The sequence below is a fragment of the Colias croceus genome, chromosome 14 (genome assembly GCF_905220415.1).
Source record: "Colias croceus chromosome 14, ilColCroc2.1".
In the NCBI taxonomy this organism is placed as follows: Eukaryota; Metazoa; Arthropoda; class Insecta; order Lepidoptera; family Pieridae; genus Colias; species Colias croceus.
This window is the reverse complement of record NC_059550.1, coordinates 7,303,889-7,327,090: the sequence shown is the minus strand read 5'-3', so window position 1 is coordinate 7,327,090 and position 23,202 is coordinate 7,303,889. Positions and strand designations below refer to the sequence as shown.

The 23,202-nt window shown below is 31.6% G+C and overlaps 3 protein-coding genes across 4 annotated transcripts in view; 1 reads left to right on the top strand and 2 right to left on the bottom strand.

Annotated features, from left to right (window-relative positions):
* LOC123697443 (transmembrane protein 151B-like) overlaps window positions 1-1,253 on the bottom strand; it is a 36,153-nt gene extending 34,900 nt beyond the window's left edge. Inside the window, exon 1 of the mRNA XM_045643963.1 lies at window positions 574-1,253. Coding sequence (XP_045499919.1) covers window positions 574-624 — 51 coding nt within the window. The 5' untranslated portion in view covers window positions 625-1,253. The remainder of the gene's footprint in view (window positions 1-573) is intronic.
* Window positions 1,254-10,189: 8,936 nt separating this feature from the next.
* Window positions 10,190-20,669, top strand: LOC123697326. 2 transcript variants are annotated; one of them, XM_045643797.1, is made up of 5 exons: window positions 10,190-10,401; window positions 17,008-17,087; window positions 17,714-17,932; window positions 19,389-19,518; window positions 19,936-20,669. In XM_045643797.1, exons 2-5 carry the CDS (start codon window positions 17,019-17,021, stop codon window positions 20,034-20,036), a joined length of 519 nt encoding a protein of 172 aa, XP_045499753.1. In that variant the 5' UTR covers window positions 10,190-10,401; window positions 17,008-17,018; the 3' UTR covers window positions 20,037-20,669. The 2 variants fall into 2 exon arrangements, with proteins under 2 accessions (XP_045499753.1, XP_045499754.1); XM_045643798.1 differs by lacking the exon at window positions 10,190-10,401 and adding an exon at window positions 16,555-16,573.
* A 13-nt stretch (window positions 20,670-20,682) lies between these two features.
* LOC123697325 lies at window positions 20,683-22,604 on the bottom strand. The gene has a single exon (XM_045643796.1). It carries the CDS (start codon window positions 22,421-22,423, stop codon window positions 20,831-20,833), a length of 1,593 nt encoding a protein of 530 aa, XP_045499752.1. The 5' UTR covers window positions 22,424-22,604; the 3' UTR covers window positions 20,683-20,830.
* Window positions 22,605-23,202: the final 598 nt, after the last annotated feature.

Genomic DNA, 23,202 nt, shown 5'->3' with positions numbered 1-23,202 from the left:
AGGTTAAATAAATATTATTTTTGTGTTATAAGCTGTTTATTCAAATATTCAGACGTGAATTATTATGTTTATCGATAACATTTTGGACTCCCTACTATTTTCAAGGTTATCTCATTGAATTTGTGGCTTGGCGTGGAGGGCACGGCGATGCGTTTTTGCTCTGGCGGTCAAAAGGTTAACATATGAACTTTTAAGGTAACAGATAATTAAATCTATTCGGGATCAAAGAGATAAATATAATTTTTTTAAACGGATGATAGGAAACTTAAGGAATCTATAATCTAGGACTGTTTAACTAGGTGCTTAACCTGTATTTTGAACTTAAAATACCATTCTCTGGTACTTACTCACTGCCTGTGTAAAAGCTCGTTTTAATTTTTACTTGTAACAAAAATTATATTCTGTAAAAAAGGAAATTTACCTCTCCAACACGAAACAGTCATTATGCACTTTATGCAAACCACTCAAATCAACCCGAACAAGACTGCAGATGGAATTTATATAACCAAACTACATTTGGAGCGGGCCCAAATCCCGGCCCGTACTTACGTAATGTTCCAACAAAAATCTTACCAAGTCCTCATCGTCGTCCGTGAACACGTTTGCTGCTTCCTGCGTAGTCATGTCGCCCTAGTACTTAAACCCTCAGAAAATACACCCCTCATGACTCACGCACACGAAAACACATATTTGTAACACACCAACTGCATCCAAAGTTTTCCGAAAGCGCGTTTATAACCAAACATCATAAGAAAATAAATAAAAAAAATATTTTTTACATTCAGTTTATTTCATGAAATATTAATAAGTTAAAGTTAGTTTACGATTTATACATCGATTTAGTATTGGAGTACAATCAGACATCTGCCCAGTTCGAAGGGTAGTAGCAAACTGCGGAGGGCGGGCGGAGAAAGCGCTGCGGCGTCTCGTTGCTATGGTTACGAAAGCTCGCGAAGCTAGAAGCGATAGTGCATCAACTTTTATGCAAGGTCAGATACAATGAAACACATGTGGATCAATGGAGATTCGTAATAAGTGGAATATGCAATTTTTACATTACAGAAAGTTATTTTAACAAATTTAAAATAAGCACAATAAAAGCTTTATCAATTAGCTGATCCCTGTTCTTAAGCAATCTATGTAAGATAAATATTTAGAATATTTATTAATTAACATATTTATATTATTATTCACATATAATTGCATATTTAATTTTATTAACATCACAATTTAGAAAATTATCGGTGTTTGAATCTTTCTAACAATACTTAAAATAATCACATATATAATAAACTAAATTATTCAGAAAATATTTTGAAAAGTCAAAGTAAAATAAAAAATGTATAAGCCTTGTTAAGAGAATAGAAAATTGTTACATAGAAGACTCCTTAACCCTGAAACATAATGTACACGTGTAGATCATATGCTGAGGAATTTTTTACATATATTTCTTCATAATGTTATACAGAGATTTGCTCTTTATTTTTAAGGCATATAAATAACTTGTAAAGTGATATATTCAGATATTTTATCTAAGTTTTATGGTATGTTTTTCACGAAAATTTGATTATTGCGCATTTTTTCATTGTTGAATGGCATTATCTTTCTTTTTCTATCTAGTTAAATGTACTATTTATAAATCTAACAAGGCCAAATAAGAAATAGGTAGTATAAAAACAGACCAAGACTCGAGAGGCTTATAACCAAAACCGAGCAAATCTAATCTACCTATATGTTCCTAACTATTCATTCAATTACGGTCCGGGAACGTTATCATCTGAGACCAAATACAATGAGATAGAAGAGGTAATGTGCAATGTATTTATTGTACTGTCGCAACAAATATAGCGTAAAAGATTTATATATAGGCGACTTCTAATATATTTTATTGACCAACTAAATGACGTATGAGAAAAACAATACTAAAACGAGTTTTTGGGTTTTAAAATTGCTGGAGAAAAGAGATAATCACGTTAATCCACGATCCGAGTTACTAGAGCGAAAAATGCAAATTTTAAATTTTAAATTTAAAGTCTGTGCACATTTTTTTACTATTTTAAAATACTTTCCAAATTTTCCTTATTATGAGTTTTTTAATCAGCGTTGCTGTAATTAAAAATAGGTTTATGTTATAAAGAGTTTTTTAAATGATAAAATTGCGTCTTTTCCATTGAATAGCTCTGTAGGTAAATAAATGGATATTGGATATATTATTATAGATTAAATATTTTTTTTTTTACTGTGACGAAGTCCTAATGTAAACCGATAATGGCAAATTTGAATAAAATTCTTTAATCGTAATAAAATTCGATAGGTATCCTTTTTATTTTATTCACAATAATTTCAAATAAGAAATATTTAGAATTAAGAAGTACATTTCTTTGTAACAAAATTGACTACAAATCTGTGTCATAATTACAAATATTATATTTACAAATAACGAACGTTAATCCGTAGCATTTGCGTAGGAGTTCACACCTACGCGTAGATATTATTAGGAACTTAGCTTAATTTCGTATCCCTTAAGGATATATTATCTTGTTATTCAATAAAACATTACCACTCTATATTGTATTTAGTATTATATAAAAGCTATGCTTTGTTATTTTTGGTGTGACTAAAATGTTCATTGCTTATTTGGAGTAGGTAAATATTTTAAAACGTTATGCTACACAGAGAGTAAGATGAAGGATTTTTACTTGTTGTGTATTTTATAAAATGTTGATAACAATAGAGTTAATTTGATGATTTCCTAAGACTTAGGTATGTAAATATGTTCCATTTATACCGTATACGCATCTAATTATGCGTAAAAAAATGTTATACTATAATCATAGTATAGGTAATTTTTTTTTTACATACGTCTATACATCACGTAATGTTAAAAGAAAAATTTGCGGATGTGTAACAACTGGCCCGACCATGACCCAGCTACTCGTCCTTCTTGGAAGTTTATAAATCAATGTTTAATAAAAACTTTGTTTTTGTTGGATTAATCAATTTATTTTTACTATCCAGGTCAATCGAACGTGTAAAACTTTAACTGTTATCCTAAAGCTTTTAGGTTAGAAGAGTATAATAATGTAGGTACATATAAAAAAAATTGGGAACAGAATAAATAGGAAGTAAACGCAACAAATATGTAAAAATTTACTTTTAAAGACCCAGCTGTATTAAATGTAAAACTTCTCATCAACATTTACATATTTCATATTATTATTTTATCGGAAGTACTTCTTAGCTTCCAAGAAACCGCATTGAAATCTAAGTGCACAAGAGATCAACATTTTGTTAAGAAAACACGCTTTCAGCTTCAGACGGGGTTGCATTATAAAAGCGAGAACATATTGTATGGATACTCATAAAACATAAAGGGATATTATTTCAATGGATAGTTATGTGGGCAGACATCGGCGCCGCTCCGCCGCGACCGCCTGGCGTCTCTCGTAAACACGGGATTTTCTTTACTATCTCGTTCGGAATATCATCCTGAAAAATTAATAAATATATTTTAGAAAAGGATAAATTACAGGGAATATTTGTATGGAATTTTTGATCGTTGTAAGATGATAGTCGTTTTATTTTTATATCTTAATAGGTTTGTTTTCTACAGATAAAGTTCAACGTGAGAAATAGAAAGCTTTTCGAATGAAATAAGAAATAACTATTACTATTACGATTTTGGATTAACATTAATATTATGTTTAGGTTATGTGTGAGAAGGAATGCAAAAAAAAATTAAATCATAAAGATGCAGCATAGTCAGTATTGAAACGTAGCAGATGCCTCATGCTACCACAAATATGCTGCAAAGCTACATTTTCACCGCAACCAGCTTCTATCTTCTTCTTCCATATCCTTTTTTTATTATTATGCGAAAAAAATACACATAGATTTGAATATTGTTAAGTTATAAAACTGTACAAATTTTTAGTATTTTTTTTAGACAATAGAAAATTTATTCATCCAGCTATATTAATAACGATGTAGGTAAATATAAATTTAATTATACTAAGTGTATCCGAACAGAACAGTGAGTCAGGCAGCAAGTTGGCACTTCAGCCAAAATCTGCGAAGGTCAGGGTAACTTTTACGCTATGCAGTATTTTGTTACTTTGCGTAAGTTGATATAATGGCGTCCTTGAAACGTTTATTATGTAACTAAACCCGTTTGTTTGACGTAAGCTGGAAAGACTTATGGCATTTTAAGTGCTGTTCCAACGTAACTATACAGAGATGTTTAATTTTAGCTTGTTTCTGAAAGCTGCGTTGAAGGACGGTTTATAAATCTGTGAGGCATTTTGATAATGGGAACAATTGTTATAAATTGGCGCCATTTAAGGGCTGTTTTCAAACCTCTGGATATTCGATCGAAAGGAAATTTCTGAAGGTAACGCTTGGTAAATGTTTAAGTAGGTAGTTAAGTTTCTTTCAGTTGATATGTTATGAATTCTCATAAAAATAAATACGTACAAACAACCAATAAGAAAGGCAATAAGAAATGTTATTACGTTAGTAGCTTTTAGTGTATTATCATAGGTAATTAGGATAGAGTCCATCAAAAGGAATTCTGTATTTTTCTTTGTTATGTTCATGTATTTTCTTCAAAGTTACGCTACAATTCTTAACGTATACGTATTTTTTATTAACATAATATATTAATAAAAAAGTACTAATGTTTTTTCAAATTATGATTAAAGTTCGTCAAGTTTCTTATCACTGAAATCCATAAGTAGAAATAAAAGCTAATGTTTGTTTGAACCAAAACGCGATTGGTGTGAACTGAGCAAGGATTGAGGCTAATTGATCGGAAAATGAAATCGTTCACGTAGAAATATTCGTAGCCGCGGAAATTCAATACCTTGTCGCGGTGAAAACATTTCGTTTCCTTGACGGTGGTACAAGATTATTTTTATATATTTAAACGAAAAATCTATACTTACTTAATGTTATAAAGCTGAAGAGGTTGTTTGTTTGTTTGAACGCGAATATCAGGTACTACTGGTCCGATTTGAAAATTTTTTTCGGTGTTAGATAGCCCATTTATTGAGAAAGGCTATTATATCATTACGCTAAGACCAACAGGAGCCGAGCCACGTGGGTGAAACCGCGAAGCGCAGCTAGTATTAAATATAATAATAGCTCATAATATAAATTAAGTATATTATAAAGCTGAAGAGTGTGTTTGTTTGAACAAGCGTTAATCTCAGGGTCCGGGTCTGGGTCTGATTTGAAAAATACTTTCATCATAATCAATACTGGTCTATACTATACTAATATCATAAGGATGGTGAGTTGTTTGCTTGTTTGTTTGAACGCGCGTTAAACTCAGGAACTACAGGTCCGATTTGAAAAATCCTTGCAGTGTTAGATACCGCATTTATCGCATTACTTATAAACTGTAAGCCACTTGTGCAGTTGATGTTTTAGTTTCTTTTTCCATCATGTGTAACTTAGATATTTACTACGTCAGGAAGCTTTTAATAGTTATTAGCAGCTGCTTTATAAAAGGGTGTTAGTTTAGTTGAGTTTTGCGTAGCAGCGACATACAAATAAAAAAAAATCTACATAACTAGGTAGGTATGCCAGTGAGTTCGTTAATGAGTAAATTGGATATGATCTTACTATTTAAGAAAAATAAGATTTAATCAGTTGATAAATGAATAACAATAAGTAAGGCATAGTTAAAACGCTTGTTGTATGCAAGCTTAGAGAGCTTATAGAAACTAAAAAAAGTGAATCAATAAGTATACGAAACAAAAAAAATATTACGACATTATCATTTCGATCAAGCGTTATCCTCATAATAAATATTTTCAATTCCCATCATGACAACGAAATTCCTACAAAATTTATAAAACGCAAAATGATAAAGTTGTATTTTATCACGAATCTATTATTTGAATTGAATATAATACTTGTACCATTGAATACATTTTTCTATTTCATTCAGGAAACTACCAATGCTTCGTGGAACTATATTAAATCTATTCAACTGTAAGAATTACTTCGGTAAAAGGCTATTAAGTGGCAGATTTGATAAATAAATGCTATTACTTCGATAAAAGGAATTTTATATCAATATAATACAAAATATTAATTGAAGAGAATTTGTGGCATTTCAATAATTTTCTTAAAATAGAAGTTCCTTAAAATTACATGCGGCATTGAAGGGCTAAAAAAGCTTATAATCAGGTTTTTTCTAAGATTTGTAACGCCTATAATATGTTACTTAATAATGCATAAAAACCTAATGGCCTAATAATACACATAGGCGCTATAGTTTCATGAAAATATCTTAATATTTTTTACGTAATTTAAAAAAAAAAATTATATTATTATGAGCGTCTATGCCTTATTAATTGTTGTTATATTTTGTTACAAAGGTCTGACCGAAATGGACCACCACATTTACTTGTATCTAGTTTCATTGGTGTAAAGAATATTCAAGGGACAAAAATCGAACAAAAATCGACTTCAAACATAATATTGGATAGGTACCTACACAATACACATACTCGTATGTATGTATTCAACTAGTCCTAGTATACATTTTTTACATTTCCGTTTTGAACATGCCGCTTTTTACTTGTCCCAGACATTATTTTTGATAAGGTAGACGTCTGCAAATTTCCCGGTGTAATACAAAAGCACTTTTAGCGGATTTTTGATTTCTTTTTAATTTTATATCGGTAGATAGAAGTTTTCCCATGATTAAACTTCGAGAAATCGGTTTTTAGCTCTTCACTTATAAATTTTCATTTTCTCTTTTAATCCTACTTGGGTTTAATTTCCGCTTTAAAAAATCATTATATTATGTCACGATCATGATAACTACAAAAAATTTAAATTTATTGTACGTAGATATAATATTCGATTCGATTTACGATTTTTATTGCTAAACAATAGTGAAAGCCATATTTTTCAAAATGTACAGATTCGTTTCGTATAAAATAAGAAATAAATAAGGAAAATCAAAATGAACCATAACATTTTCTTTGGTTAGTACCACATTAGCGAAATCCTGGCAGACTTCCGCCTTTTATTTTTATTTATGTTATAGCTTAGTGGATATTTGCTGCGTATTATTTTTTATTAATGGTTCCGGCCAAGATATAGGTAATTCAGGTCTATTTCAAGGAAAAAATATCACGAAACCTGTTTCTGCTTTTGCTTCTTTTTTCTATTTATTTTTTAGTTTTACAGAAAAGAGCTGGCAATCTTGGTATCTACAGTGGTAGCATGAGCGTAATATCTGGGATCAATTACCTACTCTTTTGTTTTTCAGGACTAAGATTTCTGGCTTGCTGGCTTGTCTGGCAGAACAAAGAAGACCAATCACTTATTTCATCATCATCATTCATCAGACTATATTTGTTCCCAAATAGGGAAACGGGACAGAATTCAAGGTAGGTACAAGTAGCAATATTTAAAATCAATGCTGAAATAAAATTTTTTATGCTTTAGATATTTAACAAAGAAAATGTGGTAACGGTTTTAGTTTTTATTATACTATTGTTCACAATTTTATAGCCATATATTGAATACAAATATTTATACTACAACCTTTACAAGTACTTAGAAAAATTAATAATGACAAGTAAATCATAAAAATAATACGTAATAATACCACATATCTAATGTGGTAAAAAAAAAATACGTGTGGCACTCGGGGACTGCCGCGGTAAAGCTATTGCATAGCATGTCTTCAAGCCACACCTCCGTGCCTGTCGAAGTGCGGAGCGTGAGGTTTTTCGTTACGCAATTTCTGGATTCGGTCCCCGCGCTCAAGGCCCGCGATAGAAGCTATGCACCCGTCCGATTAGGGCCCTTCTGGCCTCCTCCACTCAAGCGACAGCCCAAGCCGAGGTTCGAGATCCCCGTCAAGGGGGGACGCCCTTGTGCATGTGCACCCCCGCGTCCGCGTTAAAATGTAGAAGCCCTTCTGGCTAACATTGAGAGACACCACACAAAAAAAAAAGAAGCTATGCAATAGCTTAATAATAAATCTATCCTATTTCAAAAATTGTTATAATTTTGAAAAAGGATGGATTTCTGGTCTCATTCCAATATGTATATTGTATAAAATTATTTAAAAGAAAAATTGTAGCTGAGTGCGTAAAATAAATCTCAACTTCGTCTGAATAGCTTGATAAATAATTAACGTCGACACTACTAAAATTTCTAGATAATACAGTCACAAGATACTCGTATACAAAATTCAAAGTGACGAGTGTCTTACAAAACTCGAACAAGTGTAAATAGGAGCTTGTCGACTTGACGACCTCACACTTCAAAGTAAGAGTGCTCGTCCTCTTAACCAAGTTAGTGGAATATTGTCTCGTTATCTTGCTTACGTTTCACATATTTTCTAGATTTTCTATGTAGGTAGTTTTCTCTAAGAGTTTTCAAATTTTTGCGTCAATTTTAATTCTCATTTCATATTTTTGTTCTATCTATCTATCTTCCTTGTCATCATCCTTATAATAGGTATGCTATCGTACCTACTTATGAGAATATTTAGAATTTTCAGCAATGAGTGGACCGAGCGTACCTACTTCAACATTTAAGATCCTTGAAGAAAAAGATACTAGAAGCTGCTTTGTTCGTTTAATATATTTTTATTGAAAATAATGTGAGATTATTAATATTTTTTTAATACGTACGCCTTGTAAGTTGATATCCGACAAGATAAACTCTAAACACAGAATACCAATATTTACGGTAAAAGTTTTTGATTATTTTGCAAACGTATCACATATTTCATGACAAGACCAACCAGAAATCCAGAGAAACTAGATTATCTGTTAATTGATACGATTCATAGTGTACGGGTACGGTCTAATGAAATTCAAGATAGATGTTTCACCGAACTAAACAATGGGAGGGTATTGCTCATTGAATACACACGATAGTAAGGATGAGCACGCATTGTTCAATACAAAACTAATGCCTTGAATACACAGGCTGAACCAGCACGGTGCACAATACAATGAGTCATGGACAACTTTTAATAGCATGTACGGTTGTACGTGTACCTTTATATTATCTGTGCTTGTACCATGTCTTTTGCACGTAATCAAGTAAGGTACCTACTACCTAGTACCTACTTAATTAGATAATTCAGGAACTAGAAAGATTAATTGATAAATTAATGTTTTAAGTACCTATGGACGAATATTTACTATTCAATAATACTAATATTTTGTCACTGTTTAGTTTAAAATATTTAGATCTAACATCATTATGTAACATAACATTCTTGAAGGTAACTACCATATCTATTTTATTCCTATTTCAAATTTAAGATTTTCTAATAAGCCGACAAATAATCAATCAAAAGTAATGCATTACTAGGTTTTTGTTAACATTTTGAAGAGCTTTGTTAGGATAAAATAATCTCGTAACGTGCCTTAACCTCTCCCAACATAACCTTGAATCATCTTTCGAAGCGTGGAAAAAACTAATAATACACATGACTATCTACATCTTCTAATCAAACGTTATTACATCGATATAATCCCCATTCATTGCTCGAAATTACGCATCAACACGGGCCTTTATATACGTGCTTTGACTGTAATTTATTTTATGACCTTTCGGCAGACGTAATAAGGGCCTTATGACGTCATATAACGATCGCTCCTCAGTACTGACGAACTTATAATGGGGAAATAAGGAATTTTATTTTCTTACTTTGCCTCCATTATGTCAGAGAACGCTACTTTTGAGCTTTAAATGGACTTGGATTGTATTTAAAAGCTCGTACCTGTATGTAAGATTTTCTGTAATATGAATTTTCGTCGGAAAAGCTCTGATGTAGGTTAGTGAATATTGTACTTTTTTGTAAATGTACATTCGACCTTTTAAAGTCAAGGGTCACTTACCTATTTCGTTTTATACAAAAATAATATCGCAAATTCTGATGGGAATATTTTCTTACGTACTTGAATCATTGTTTCAGAACATAACAATTACTTGATTTGTTATGTTTAATAATTATGACTGCGGAAAAGATACAAGCACGTAGGTAGCTATTTAATCAAAAAGTTTCTCACGACAACAATTTCGCGGTAAATCTTCGTGATCCAAGTTTTTCTATGAGATAAGTCGACGCCCGCTAATGACCTTGTGTGGGAATTAATTCCGATCAAAGTATATGTTGTCGCGGCCTTGTGACGTAACCCCTCTGCCTTCGTTGATCCTCGCTCCGACCGAGCGGCGCGTCGAACGTGCGCAGGCGCAGCTGAAAATAAAAGGCTCTAGAAATTCCATTATTATATACAAATTGTAATAAAATACATAGCGTTTGTGCAGTGAAAGTGGTGTTTCAAATAATTGTTTGATCTGGAAAAAATGTTAACAAACTCTGTGAATTAAGTCAAGGATATCCAATATCTTGTAAGTTTTTTTTACTGATACTTACGTAGGTATGATAACAGAAATGCCACTTTATTTGAATTATATGTATAGTCGATAGAACATTCAATAGATAATATTCGGTTTCCTTAGTATACCAACTTTATAGTGTTGTTTTAATAATATCAATAGATATTTTATGGTATGTAACATTTTATTGGTGTGAGACTTAAACTGAAGTAGATACCGGTTCATAGTATTCAACTGCCGAAATACCATCACATGTTTCTAAGATTCATTCCAATTTAAATAATATTTTAGTGGTGAGTTAGAGATGAACTAAGTAAATACCTAAGTCGTCGTTCTTTCTAGATGATACCATATAAGTAGGTAGGTAGACATTTTCTTGGACACCAATTTCTATGAATAAAGAACTAGTAACTTGTACTTGAGTAAACCCAGTTTCTGATTACGGCAGTAAGTATCCAGCAAAAAATATACGACGAGGAAAGAAAGTTTCTTGAACTAGTTTAGTTTTCCTTATTTTAGTTGGGGGTATTTAAACAAATGGTTTAATTAAGTCTTCAGTCCGGCACATGACTGTTTTTATGGTTCAAATAACGATTTTATGATATCATCAAAACAACGTCACGTCTTCAATTGAAGTGACTGGGAAAATTAGGATTATATTTTCAACTAGCTTCTGCCCGCGACTCCGTCCGCGCGGATGTCGGTCTTCGCGTGGATGGTTTATTTCTCCATTTTGAGACCTCTGACAATAACATCTTATAAATATCTATTGGACCCAATTCCCAAATACGGTTAGGCCTATAATAATACGCAACGTGTGTTCGCGGTTCTACGGAACAACGTCTATGGATAAAACTGAAAAATTAAGATTAATTTTTTTCTACGTATTTTTCCAGGATAAAAAGTATCCTATTTTACGCCCAGGATAATAAGGTATAATTATACCAAGTTTCATCGAAATCGAACCGCTAGTTTTCACGTGATGCCTTCACATACAGACAGACAGACAGACAGACAGACAGACAGACAGACAGACAAAAATTTTTTTAATCACATATTTGGGATTGGTATCGATCCAGTAACACCCCCTGGTATTTATTTTTTCAATATTTTCAATGTACAGAATTGACCCTTCTACAGATTTATTATATGTATAGATAAGGAAAATCTAGCAAAAAACATTTATGAAAAAAAAATGACCTTGTTTTCCGTCAAATACTTATTGTTGTTTCAAGATCAGTAATTACACCAATAAACTGCACTTAAACATCATAAAGATTAAAGCCTAATGTGAGTAGGCCTTAAACAGAAATAGATAAAAAGTTCCATAAAAGGAAAGTACAAGGGCCTCATTAAGAATTCGCAGCTGCAGGTATCAAGGTGCAAAATATAATCGAGCCTGTAACATTGACATAATTACCGTATCAATGACCTGTCCCTTGCGAATAAATGTGGTTATGAGTTATGACTCATCTTAATATATATAAATCTCGTGTCACAATGTTTGTCCTCAATGGACTCCCAAACCACTTAACCGATTTTAATAAAATTCGCACACCATGTGCAGTTCGATCCAACTTGAGAGATAGGATAGTTTAAACATGTAGGTACCACGGGCGAAGCCGGGGCGGACCACTAGTAATGATATAAGTATAGGATGGTAGTAATAAATTTGTAGTTATTATAACTATAAACCTACGTATAGTTTACTTCGTATTACTACCCTTTAGTATTGTTTACTTCGTTGTCCAAGACTTCAGACACTATACTCGGATTATAGTAACGCATTTCTTTATTTAATATTTGTCTATGACAGATTTCATCTAGATACGGTTACGTGAAAGAAGTAGAAACATAATTATCTATGCTCACGGCTCACATATTTTAAAGTAATAGCCACGTGACTTTTATTTATGCAAACAAATATATTAAAGTAGGTAAAAGTATAACTACGCAGCCAAATACATTATCTCCATCATCTATACATATTTAACAACATAACATTTCACTGCTTCTTCAAAATTTGTGTCCTTTGCCTGCGGCGACCGCCTGAAACTTGAAAGAAACCTATTTAGGACTTTTCTCCTTGTATTTCGCAACTTTTCGGCACATTATCAACTAACGATACTGTTCAAAATGAAATACTTTTCACTAAAAGGCTTTTTTCTATTGAAGTTTGTGGACTGTGCTATTCACATGTCAACATATTATACCAACTAGCTTCCGCCCGCGACTCCGTCCGCGCGGATGTCGGTCTTCGCGTGGATGGTTATTTCTCCATTTTGAGTACCTCTGTCAATAACATCTTATAAATATCTATTGGACCCAATTCCCAAATACGGCTAGGCCTATAATAATACGCAACGTGTGTTCGCGGTTCTACAGAACAACGTCTATGGATAAAACTGAAAAATTAAGATTAATTTTTTTCTACGTATTTTTCCAGGATAAAAAGTATCCTATTTTACGCCCAGGATACTAAGGTATAATTATACCAAGTTTCATCGAAATCGAACCGCTAGTTTTCACGTGATGCCTTCACATACAGACAGACAGACAGACAGACAGACAGACAGACAGACAGACAGACAGACAAAAATTTTTTTAATCACATATTTGGGTTTGGTATCGATCAAGTAACACCCCCTGCTATTTATTTTTTCAATATTTTCAATGTACAGAATTGACCCTTCTACAGATTTATTATATGTATAGATTTCACATTAGAAATACTAAATACTAATTAGTTATCAGTTATCAAAATTAAACTGGAAATCTTAGCTGGAAATAAACGTTTTCGCAAATATGATGAAATTATACATTTTATGTTGAATCAAACATTAAATTTAAACATGATTGTAATTTGTATATATATATAGTTTTAATGGGTATTACTGTTATAATCTAGGAAAGAACATAAGTCAGAAGTAAATCAGTATTATAAGAACTCATAACTCCATTTATAGATTTTAGCATCGATACTTATTATGAGCTTCCTACAGTGTGTAGTTATCTAGCTTTATAGGTTTTATCACGCAAGAGTGGAAATAGTCTAAGAGATGAAGATATAATCTTGTATAATAAATATCATTCAAATAAATAAAAAGTATTTCACATGAAATAATTAATAAAATTCACACGATTTTGACGTACAATTTGAGGAATAGTATAAGACAGCACAAATAACACGGAAATATTCCGATTACTCACAACATAATTCATTAAACTGTCGTTAACATATTTACAAAATGTATTTGATCAATTACGTAGTTCTACACATAAATATAGATAAATCTATGTGTTACAATAATCTAGTAGGAAATTTTCCTATATTCTGTATAACGGTAATGAAATGTTAGTATATCGATAATTTAACCGACTTCAAAAAAAAGGAGGAGGTTCTCAATTCGACTGTATTTTTTTTGTATATTTGTTACGCGATTACTCCGGCAATTATAAACCGATTTGAATAATTCTTTTTTTATTTGGTAGGTCATACGTCAGAGGTGGTCCCATTGTCACCTGGTCAGGATCTGATGATGATGTGGTATTCAGGGTCTGATGATGGAGACGGTTTAAATTTGTACATATAGGTATAGTCTTGAAGTCGGTTATTGTTTTTTTTTTTCTAAAAATTTACTTTATTTTGTAATAGCACATATAATATAATAGATACTACTTTACCCACTAGGTAATAGTGGGATAATTTTATGCGAAATAGACGCAAGTTGAATGTGAGGCACATCATTAACAACTAAAATATTTATGTTACAATAAGTATCATCATAAATGATAAAAGTTATATGCTAATTTAACTAACGATACCTTCAAAAAGTCTATTGACAAGAATTTACGATAAACGATAGCACCTCAATACTCTTCAATAAAATAAATACTTATTTTCCAATGAATCCCAAAAATAAATGAATTTATGTTATCAAGCTCTTCCACTATCATGCTTGGATGCGCATCAAATGCTCTCGAGGCCTATGACCTCTTAATTCAATGAAAAACAATTTATAGTTTAAAATTAACAAAGGAAATTTAAATAGACAATGCATTTGTAAACACTTCGTTGCACTTTTGACCTTTTGAAGTACAATTATTTAAAAGTTAAGGTGATAAAAATTGAAACTTACTTGTGGATCTGTAAAGTATACATATCTAAGGAAATTAAACCAGTTTTTATTCGATAAATCAATATTTGAGTCCTCCCAAAAATATGATCTTCAATTTTTTGTACATTATTTTGTATTCCAATTTTATTTATCAACTTTTACCTATATTTTATATCGAGTAGGATCTCGTTGTCAAGTTCAAACAACTAAAAAGCTTTAAAAATTTGACCAAGTTTTCAATGTTAGAAAATATTTATCAACTAAGTATGGAATTGTTAATTTGTTGTGACATTTCATATACAATATACATCCTAAATTACGAGCATTTCCTTTAAAATTCTCGACAGAACGCGACATTGTAATTCACAAAGAGACGTTTTGCGAAACGTGTTCTCAATTCTTAAGGACTTTTATCTTTATTTCTTTCTTCTAATACAAGAGTAAACAATGTTTATTTAATATTACTCTTATCCTATCCTATCCTACTTCCTTCCTACTAATATTATAAATGCGAAAGTTTGTGAGGATGTGTGTGTGTTTGTTACTCTTTCACGCAAATACTACTGAACCGATTACAATGAAATTAAGCACACATATAGAGGGTAACTTGGATTAACACATAGGAAAGGCTTTATCCCGGAAATCCCACGGGAAAAGGAGGTTTTTCTTTGAAAACGCGGGCGAAGCCGCGGGCGGAAAGCTAGTTTATTATATTTGAAAAAAATGAAGTAAGTAAGTCGTCTAATTTGTACCTATGTTATTGTTACTACTTACTATATTACAAAACGTTTCGTTTACTATTAATCAGATGAAACATTATATAGCAATTAGTTTTTTTTATATAGATATATATTTACATACCTATACACAAAAATACAAATACAAACATAATAAAAATACAATACAAAATACACACATACCTAATATGATCGTTTTCGACTTAACGATATAGTAACAACATCCTAAACTTTTAAGGGTTCCAAGTACTAATATAATAATATAATAATAGTACTTACAATAATATTCCATTCGAATTCAAATTTCGTATTTCTCGTAAAGAAGTTGTTTCTTCCAATTTAATTAATGAGCAAACGACGCCTCGTTTCCAATTCTAGCCATGTTCTTGTATTTTTATTGAGGAAGGAACATCTAATACAGTAGAACCTTGACCTATTCAGGTATAAAGGAGCCGGGACTCGGGAGCGGGAATCAACGGTCCGTGACAAAAACCTTTCAACCAGCGTACCCGAGTATCCGACCCTTCTGTTTACACTTTATTTACGCTTTAGAACATACGATATACCTAGTATCTCAAATTACATTATGAGGAGAAATTTTGTTTCTAATTAATATTCAAACTCGAAAAATTTAATATAACGTACCTAAAACTCAATAAGAACTGTATTGAATTTTAAAATGTTTTTCATCTATTTCAATCTACATTATTTACTAGCGTATTTGCTGAATTTCCATACCAAACCAGTCAATCAATCTTAAATGGCAAGACGTGTTCCACAGAAGGTAACATATTCCAAAATTTCCTAAACAGATTCTACCTAGGTACATGTTATAATGTTTCGTAGGTGTTTGATTTTTCTTTATCATTATAATAATGTACGTATTAATTGATTTTTCCTTTTTATTGAAATAGTTCGTACTAAATAATAACAAAAAAGGAGAATCCTTTTGATACATCATACAGTAAACAAATTAAAAATATTTTCGATTTGAGAATCACACTCGTCAAGTTTCCGAAACCAATTAAAGATTGTACATGTAAGTTGAATACCTGATGTTTCCGATAAATCGTATAATATAAAAGGGGTAGTTTAAACAATGATAAATCGCTTCCAATGATTACACTTATCATGCATGGCTGGCCAATTAGCCAAAAATAGCACATAGAGTGGAACTACGGACCCCGACACATGTGCGGCTGATTATTTCAAAACCTCTGTTATGTGTGCAGTAATTTCATTAATTACAATGGATGCAATAATAGTGATTGTGTCGACGATATTAAATTTACCGACGGTTCAATGGAACTTAGTGAAATAAATTTATCGGTATGTTTTAGTGTGTAGATATTATTTTTAAATAATTGTATTCAAAACATGTCATAAATATATTGATGTTTAGTGGATCGTTTCTCAGATCTGCAAAATTGAATAGCAGTTTCATGATGTCCTTCCAGTCTATGTTCTCATTAAATTAATTCTCTCTCAACACTGAATTAAATACTTCGTATTCATGAATACAAGTGGGAGACTCGTTTTCGAATATTTTAGATGATACCATCTAAAATCGCTATGAAAATTAACCACAACTGCAAATGTCATTATTTCACTAAAATATAAATTAATACAATCGTTACAAAAACTAAAAGTTGCATTATCTTTCTAATAAATATTTTAATGTAATAGTATTTACACTCTTGATATTTCTACGTAGGTCTTAAATATTTACGTTATCAATAAAGAAAATGTCTATTTCCTTTCAGAGACGACGAAAATGACGAGGAAATTTCTATTCTGTTTCCCGCTGAGGCTCGGGAACATCGTTTTTGGTTACATTGTTATTGTAAGTGTTATTTCTTCATCTGAAATGTACGGTTTGTTTTTCTTTAAAAAGTCATTGCTAAGAGACAATGGGCAGGCGCTTAAATTTAGACATTCCTGAATAATTTCATTCGAAAGAGAACCTAGATGTATAGAAAATAGATTTATATAGGAAATATAATAAAAGATATTCGATCATCAATGCTGGTAGAGCATTTCCTATATTAGTTCTAATTATTTTGTTTGACTGTTTATTAAAAATTAAGCCAATCTCAGCTATGAGATCATGTCGCAAATGACAAAGCAAATAAAGTATCTGGTTATTTAGGTGCAGCGTAGGTTGTTACTATTTTAATGCCACTTGACTAACCAGATATAAATATAAGGATATTCTTCCTTGGTCTAGACGAGTATGACTCACGTGTTTTGTTTTGAAATATTCCCGATTTGCAAAATACATTCAATACTGTTTCCATTCCTTTGTTGTGGATGTATGAAATTTTATCATATTAGGAAAATTAAATTTTATTAATTTAAATTTCCTGTAACGTCGAGAAAGTTTGTCTAATTTATTATTTTATCAAAATATTTATCATCAAAATACTATTAAAATCAAAGGCTAACATGATATAATTAATTTTCTTTCAGATTGTAAGTCTAGCAGTAGCTGCGTTCCACATTTACCTACTGAGCCAAATAATCACACGAAAGGAGGAATCTCACTCAGAATACGAAAAGCACGAAAATATATTTGGAAAAGAAAATAAAAGTATCTTCTTAATCTCTATCATATACTACTTATTGTATATAATAGCTGGATTATTGTTATTACTATTTAGTGTTGTTTTCACGATAGGAGCTCACACGGTAAGCATTCTAATTATTTATTATTTTATTGTTATTTTTTGATAGATGAAATATTGTAAAAAGAAACTTATGTAATATACAGAAATGGATAAGATACATCGTTTATTCTTACAAAATAAAAAGCGAAAGCTTAAAAAAACTCAGAGAACTGATTCACCGTGATTGATTTATTGACCTCATAACAGGTCACTTAATTCACAATCGATCTTATTGAGTGATCGATTGTTCTATCGGTCTTGTAAAACATTTTCATGAATTTTATCTAGTACGTATTTAAAAGTGGATAATATCATAAGATTTTTAGAATTATTATAATTGAGATTGTTATAATCGTTATATAATTGAGATTTTTATTTGGGCGATTTCTAATAATAGGTGCCAAAATAACTCTTCTCTCAAATGATTATTATTTATGTTTCTCTCTTCTCTTCAATCGACGAATTTCTATCCATCCTATTTTTAATAGTCAGCTGCGAATATCAATAGAAACAAAATATTTAAACTACATTGTTGCCTGAAGTAAATAAATAATATACTTAGCTTAATATCAGAAGCAAATGTAATGTAATGCTGAAAACAGGTTTGTATTCGGTACATTTTAATACATTAAAACATGTGTATGTACAATAGAGGTAAGAGGACCCTATTAGTACAGTATACAGTAGGCACGACAGAGTGCGTTAGCTTTTTGTAGACAACATCGCTTACAAGTACAAGGTGTTATCCCACACACTTCTGATGCAGAGATCGCAAACCTTTCGTTTATATTCCGTCGTATGTTATTACTATTAAAAAAAACATCGTATTAAATAAAAACAAGAGATACTACAGTGTAGGTTTTTTTACTTGCATGCTAATTGTTGTATGAACCTTTAACAAAAAAAAATGTCAATAGTACATAAATAAAAGTTTGTTGTAATGTTCCTATTCTTCTATTTTTTCAGTATTGATTCTGCAGAAATTATTCATTAACAGTACTTAAAAACAAAAAAAAAAATAAAACTTGTAGCAGTGATTTATCTAAAAAGGTTTTCTATCTCTGTGCCAGAGTCGGTGAACTCAGTTGAATGTTCTGTAATAAATAATTAACTGCACTTAGGTGATTACATTTCTCCGCTGGCGATGGGATCGTCTCGAGATCGAGTATAAGTAATTAAAATTTAAATCCACTTATAAATAACGTTGGATTAATTTATATTTACAAAAAATCAATAAACTTGGTTTTCCAAAACTATTTTATAGCTATAAAGAAGGTATGTAAATTAGGACAGAATTTTGGGTTTAGTAAGCAACATAAATAATTAAATAATATAATACCTGCACACTAGTTGCACAGTGTCCTAAACTACAAAAGCTTTGTATATACAATAAAACCCAGCGTTTCTTCCTAATAAGTACAATATATACTTTCTTATGTGCTATCAAAACATATATTAAATTATTTATATATTTGCAGGTGAACAGATGTTGTGTAACGTCTTTCTTCGTGTACAGTTTTATCCACATTTTCCTCACAATTCCGCTCATTGTCTGGGAGGCGCTGACGGCAGGCTGGATACAACTTGGCCTCTTGGTATTATCGGATGGTTAGTATGAGACAGAGTAATATATTGTGTTTCTTGATTAAATATTTGTTTATCTTAAAATAATAATGTATTAAGAGGAATCTTGAAATAATAGAATTGGCGGGTACATATGCATTGATTACTTTTACGTTTCTAGAAGATAATACGTAGGTGAAGAACTGAACTTTTTATTTACTGTTTAAAGTTCTTATAAATAATTATTGAAACATTTACCAATAGAGGATTCTGGTATTAGGGATGGATATTAGCGATAGGAAAGGACAATCTGAATTACAATATTAAATTTTATGTTGGTCCCTATACTTAAATAATAAATTATGATGGTCCTTTCGTGGCCGATAAAATATTGGGATATTTTTGTCATGAGATTTGTTTTATTTTTAATCTGTGTAATATAATTTTTTTTTTATGTTCCAGTGCTCCTGATAATTTGTTTATTCAGTGTGAAGTACCTGATGGAAGCGATAAGGACGGGAAAAATCTACAGTCGTCCCGGTTCGGTGCTCTACAAATATTGATGAAATTGATTGATTCTTTATAATTAAGCTTTAATTTATTTGTGACAATACATAAAAATGACAATAACGCGGATAAATAGGTGATTGATTTATTGCCATTTTATCGAATGAAAATAAAGATTTTAATCATCGTAATATTATAAAAATTATCAAATAATTTTATTAAGATTTCATAGTATTTATCAAGATCTGTTTGTTTTTAAGATTTTCTTATTTTCAGTCACTAACTTATTTATTATTTATTTTCTAATGATTTTAGTTGTACCACAGAAGTATCACAGTGTTAAGTGGTGTACCTATGCTCAGAAATATTGATGTGTTCAATATTCCAGCGGGAAAACCTCGCCTTATGTACTAAAAATTATATTTTTGTTTCGTCTTAACGTATATTCATTATTAGTTATTAATATCATGCATGCAATGGTTTTCTGTTCATTTCATACAAATTATCTTATTACTGAATGTTACTTTCTTTCGTAATTATAATAGTAATAATATGTTTAACTGTTTTAATTAAAGTGTTCTGCGAATATGAAAGTTGCTAATTACATCCTATTTATTATAGTCAAAATTATGTTGATGCTTTTTATAATTATTTGTTAAATTAAAATTATAAAAACGAATTATACAGGTTTTACTAGTTTTATTTCATGGGCCTTCTTAATATTGTACATAATATCATCCTAATAATAATTTAATCACACACATAACAAAAGCACACAAAAACGATCACAGTCACGCATTTTTGGATTTAACTTAAACTAAAATAAATAGATTTAACTAAGTATCTTCAGTTATTGATTTTGTAATAGTTGGTAAAAATGTACGTCATTTAATTCCCTTCTTCTTCGTTTCTTTCCTAACATCATAGGAACGACCATAGCCATCGTAGCTGGAAGCATACCCGCTCCAACAGCAGCCAATACCGTCGAGCTATCCGGCGAATTATTACTTGGAACTAACTTCTTTCGTATCACCTTCTTCTTAACAGGTCTCACCTCAGACGCTTCTCCTTGTAAAAATGTCATTTTATCCATATCTTGCTTAGACTCTTCTACAGTCTGGAAACTTCTTTCCACTTCTAATAAACCTCCATGCGATGTGGTCATATTTGTATGAGCGTCGTCGATGGGTAACACCGTAAGGGACACAGATTGGTGCGATTTTATTGTGGGCACGTCACTGTTTTGTTCTGGCACCTCAAGAGAACGATGACGCTTTTTATTTCTATAGCCTTTGGTGGTTGATAATAATACCCATTGTCCATCACCGTATGGAGGTCGTGAAGATCGATCATCCTCTGGATCTGCGTCAGCATAGATTACTTGTGTAGGACGTCGCATTGGCCGTCTTTGCATAGACGCTTGATGTAATGCTTCGTATTCATATGGAAAATTGGAAGGACGGGAATCCGTAACAACTGAATCCGATGATCCATAGTAATTATTATCTTCGTTGTGATAATTATCATTTCTATCGCAGTTTGGTCTATAAGGGCGTCTACTATCATCAGGAGACCATGATAGCTGTAGATTATGCAGCGATTGTTGCTGTTGCGTAGGAATCTTATTCTTAGTCCATGTTGGTTTGGATGGTAATTCGGTATCATATTCGGGAGGAATATGCAATTTATTATTTATGAAACCAGGACGACTCAATGTTGGCTTTTTCTGAGGATAATTGTAAGAAAATTTATTATTATCGCTTTCCATATCTGGGTAAGAAGAATACTTATCGTCAGATGAAAATTTTGTGTCCTCATCTTCATTCCAATAACTCGGTTTTTGTTTTTTAACGTTAGGTTTCCACTTTGAAATCTTACTAGATGACCATGCTACTGGTTCTAATGTTACCCAGCCATCTTTATCATCATAAGGGTGCTTATGCTGTTTTACTTTAAGTCGATTCCAAGTGGTAAATACTTTGCCATTATCATCATCTGCCTCTTCGCCACTAATAGAAGTATATCTGTCAGCTTTAATATTTTGCTTCTTTAACTTCGCGGCTAAAGCTGCAATTGCTTGAAGCCGCTCATTTGAAATATCGCCAAAATCTTTTAATTTATCTAAATTATCAAATTTGTCCATGTCCATATCTTGAGGGCCTTCGTCATCCATATATCCTTCTTGACAAGACGGTCCATAACAACGAGGTCTATTCCCACTAGAATCATGAACTTGAGTCATAAGATTCTTTATAATTAAATCATCATCGCTCTTTTCTTCTAAATCTTCGAAACGTCCTGCTTCAATAATCGTGATGGGTTCCTTTCCCGGTACATCGATTTGGTATGATTTCACTTTGTTGTTGTATCGTTCAATTTGCGTTTGGTCGTTTGGAATGGCATACGTCGCATGGAACAGACAAAACGCTAGTAACACTATCATTTTCTCGGAATTTCACTTTCGTTGGTTCACGTGTGAGCGCGCAGGCGATGCGCGCGTGTACTGAGCGCCGGCGGCTGCAAGAACTCACTGATATAGTTTTGATAGTGGATGCACAATAACTGCCCTCCCTGCTCTCTAATGCAATGGTAATTTCAAGTTGGTCACGACGAATGAGCGACATAATTACACGGCGATTGTCGTTCGCCGACTTATCTTAATTCACCATCGCGTGCCTCTGTCGCCGTGACCTGCGACTCGGTGAAAATGCTTTTCTCAGGAGAAATTATTTATCTTTCTGGAGAAATTGCAAAAATGATATTTTACGTTACTTTTTTAAATATATAAGTATAATTTATTTTTCTTAATTATAGTTCTTGAGATTTTATAACACAAGAATTATTCTAAATTATAGTAATAATATCGTATTTCATTAAAATAAATTTACATCAACACGTTAGCCTTAGACACTAGAGAAATATGTTCTTGCAATATTTTTAGAAATATTATGTACGTATCAAGGAATTTTCTAAAAAACTGCAGTTGCTATATGCTCTCTCCCAACCCAGATGATTATAATCGTTATCATACGATCATTTTCACTTTAATAACCAGTTAATCTCACGACAACCTCATCCAGAATGTATTAAAAGTAATCTCGATGTATCGTGCATGCATTAACATTATAAAAGAAATAAGTACGTGAAAATATTCTACTTGAAAAACTGGATCAGTTGGTCTTTTCTTTTGTGTATGATAAAATTCAACTCGTATAGAATCTA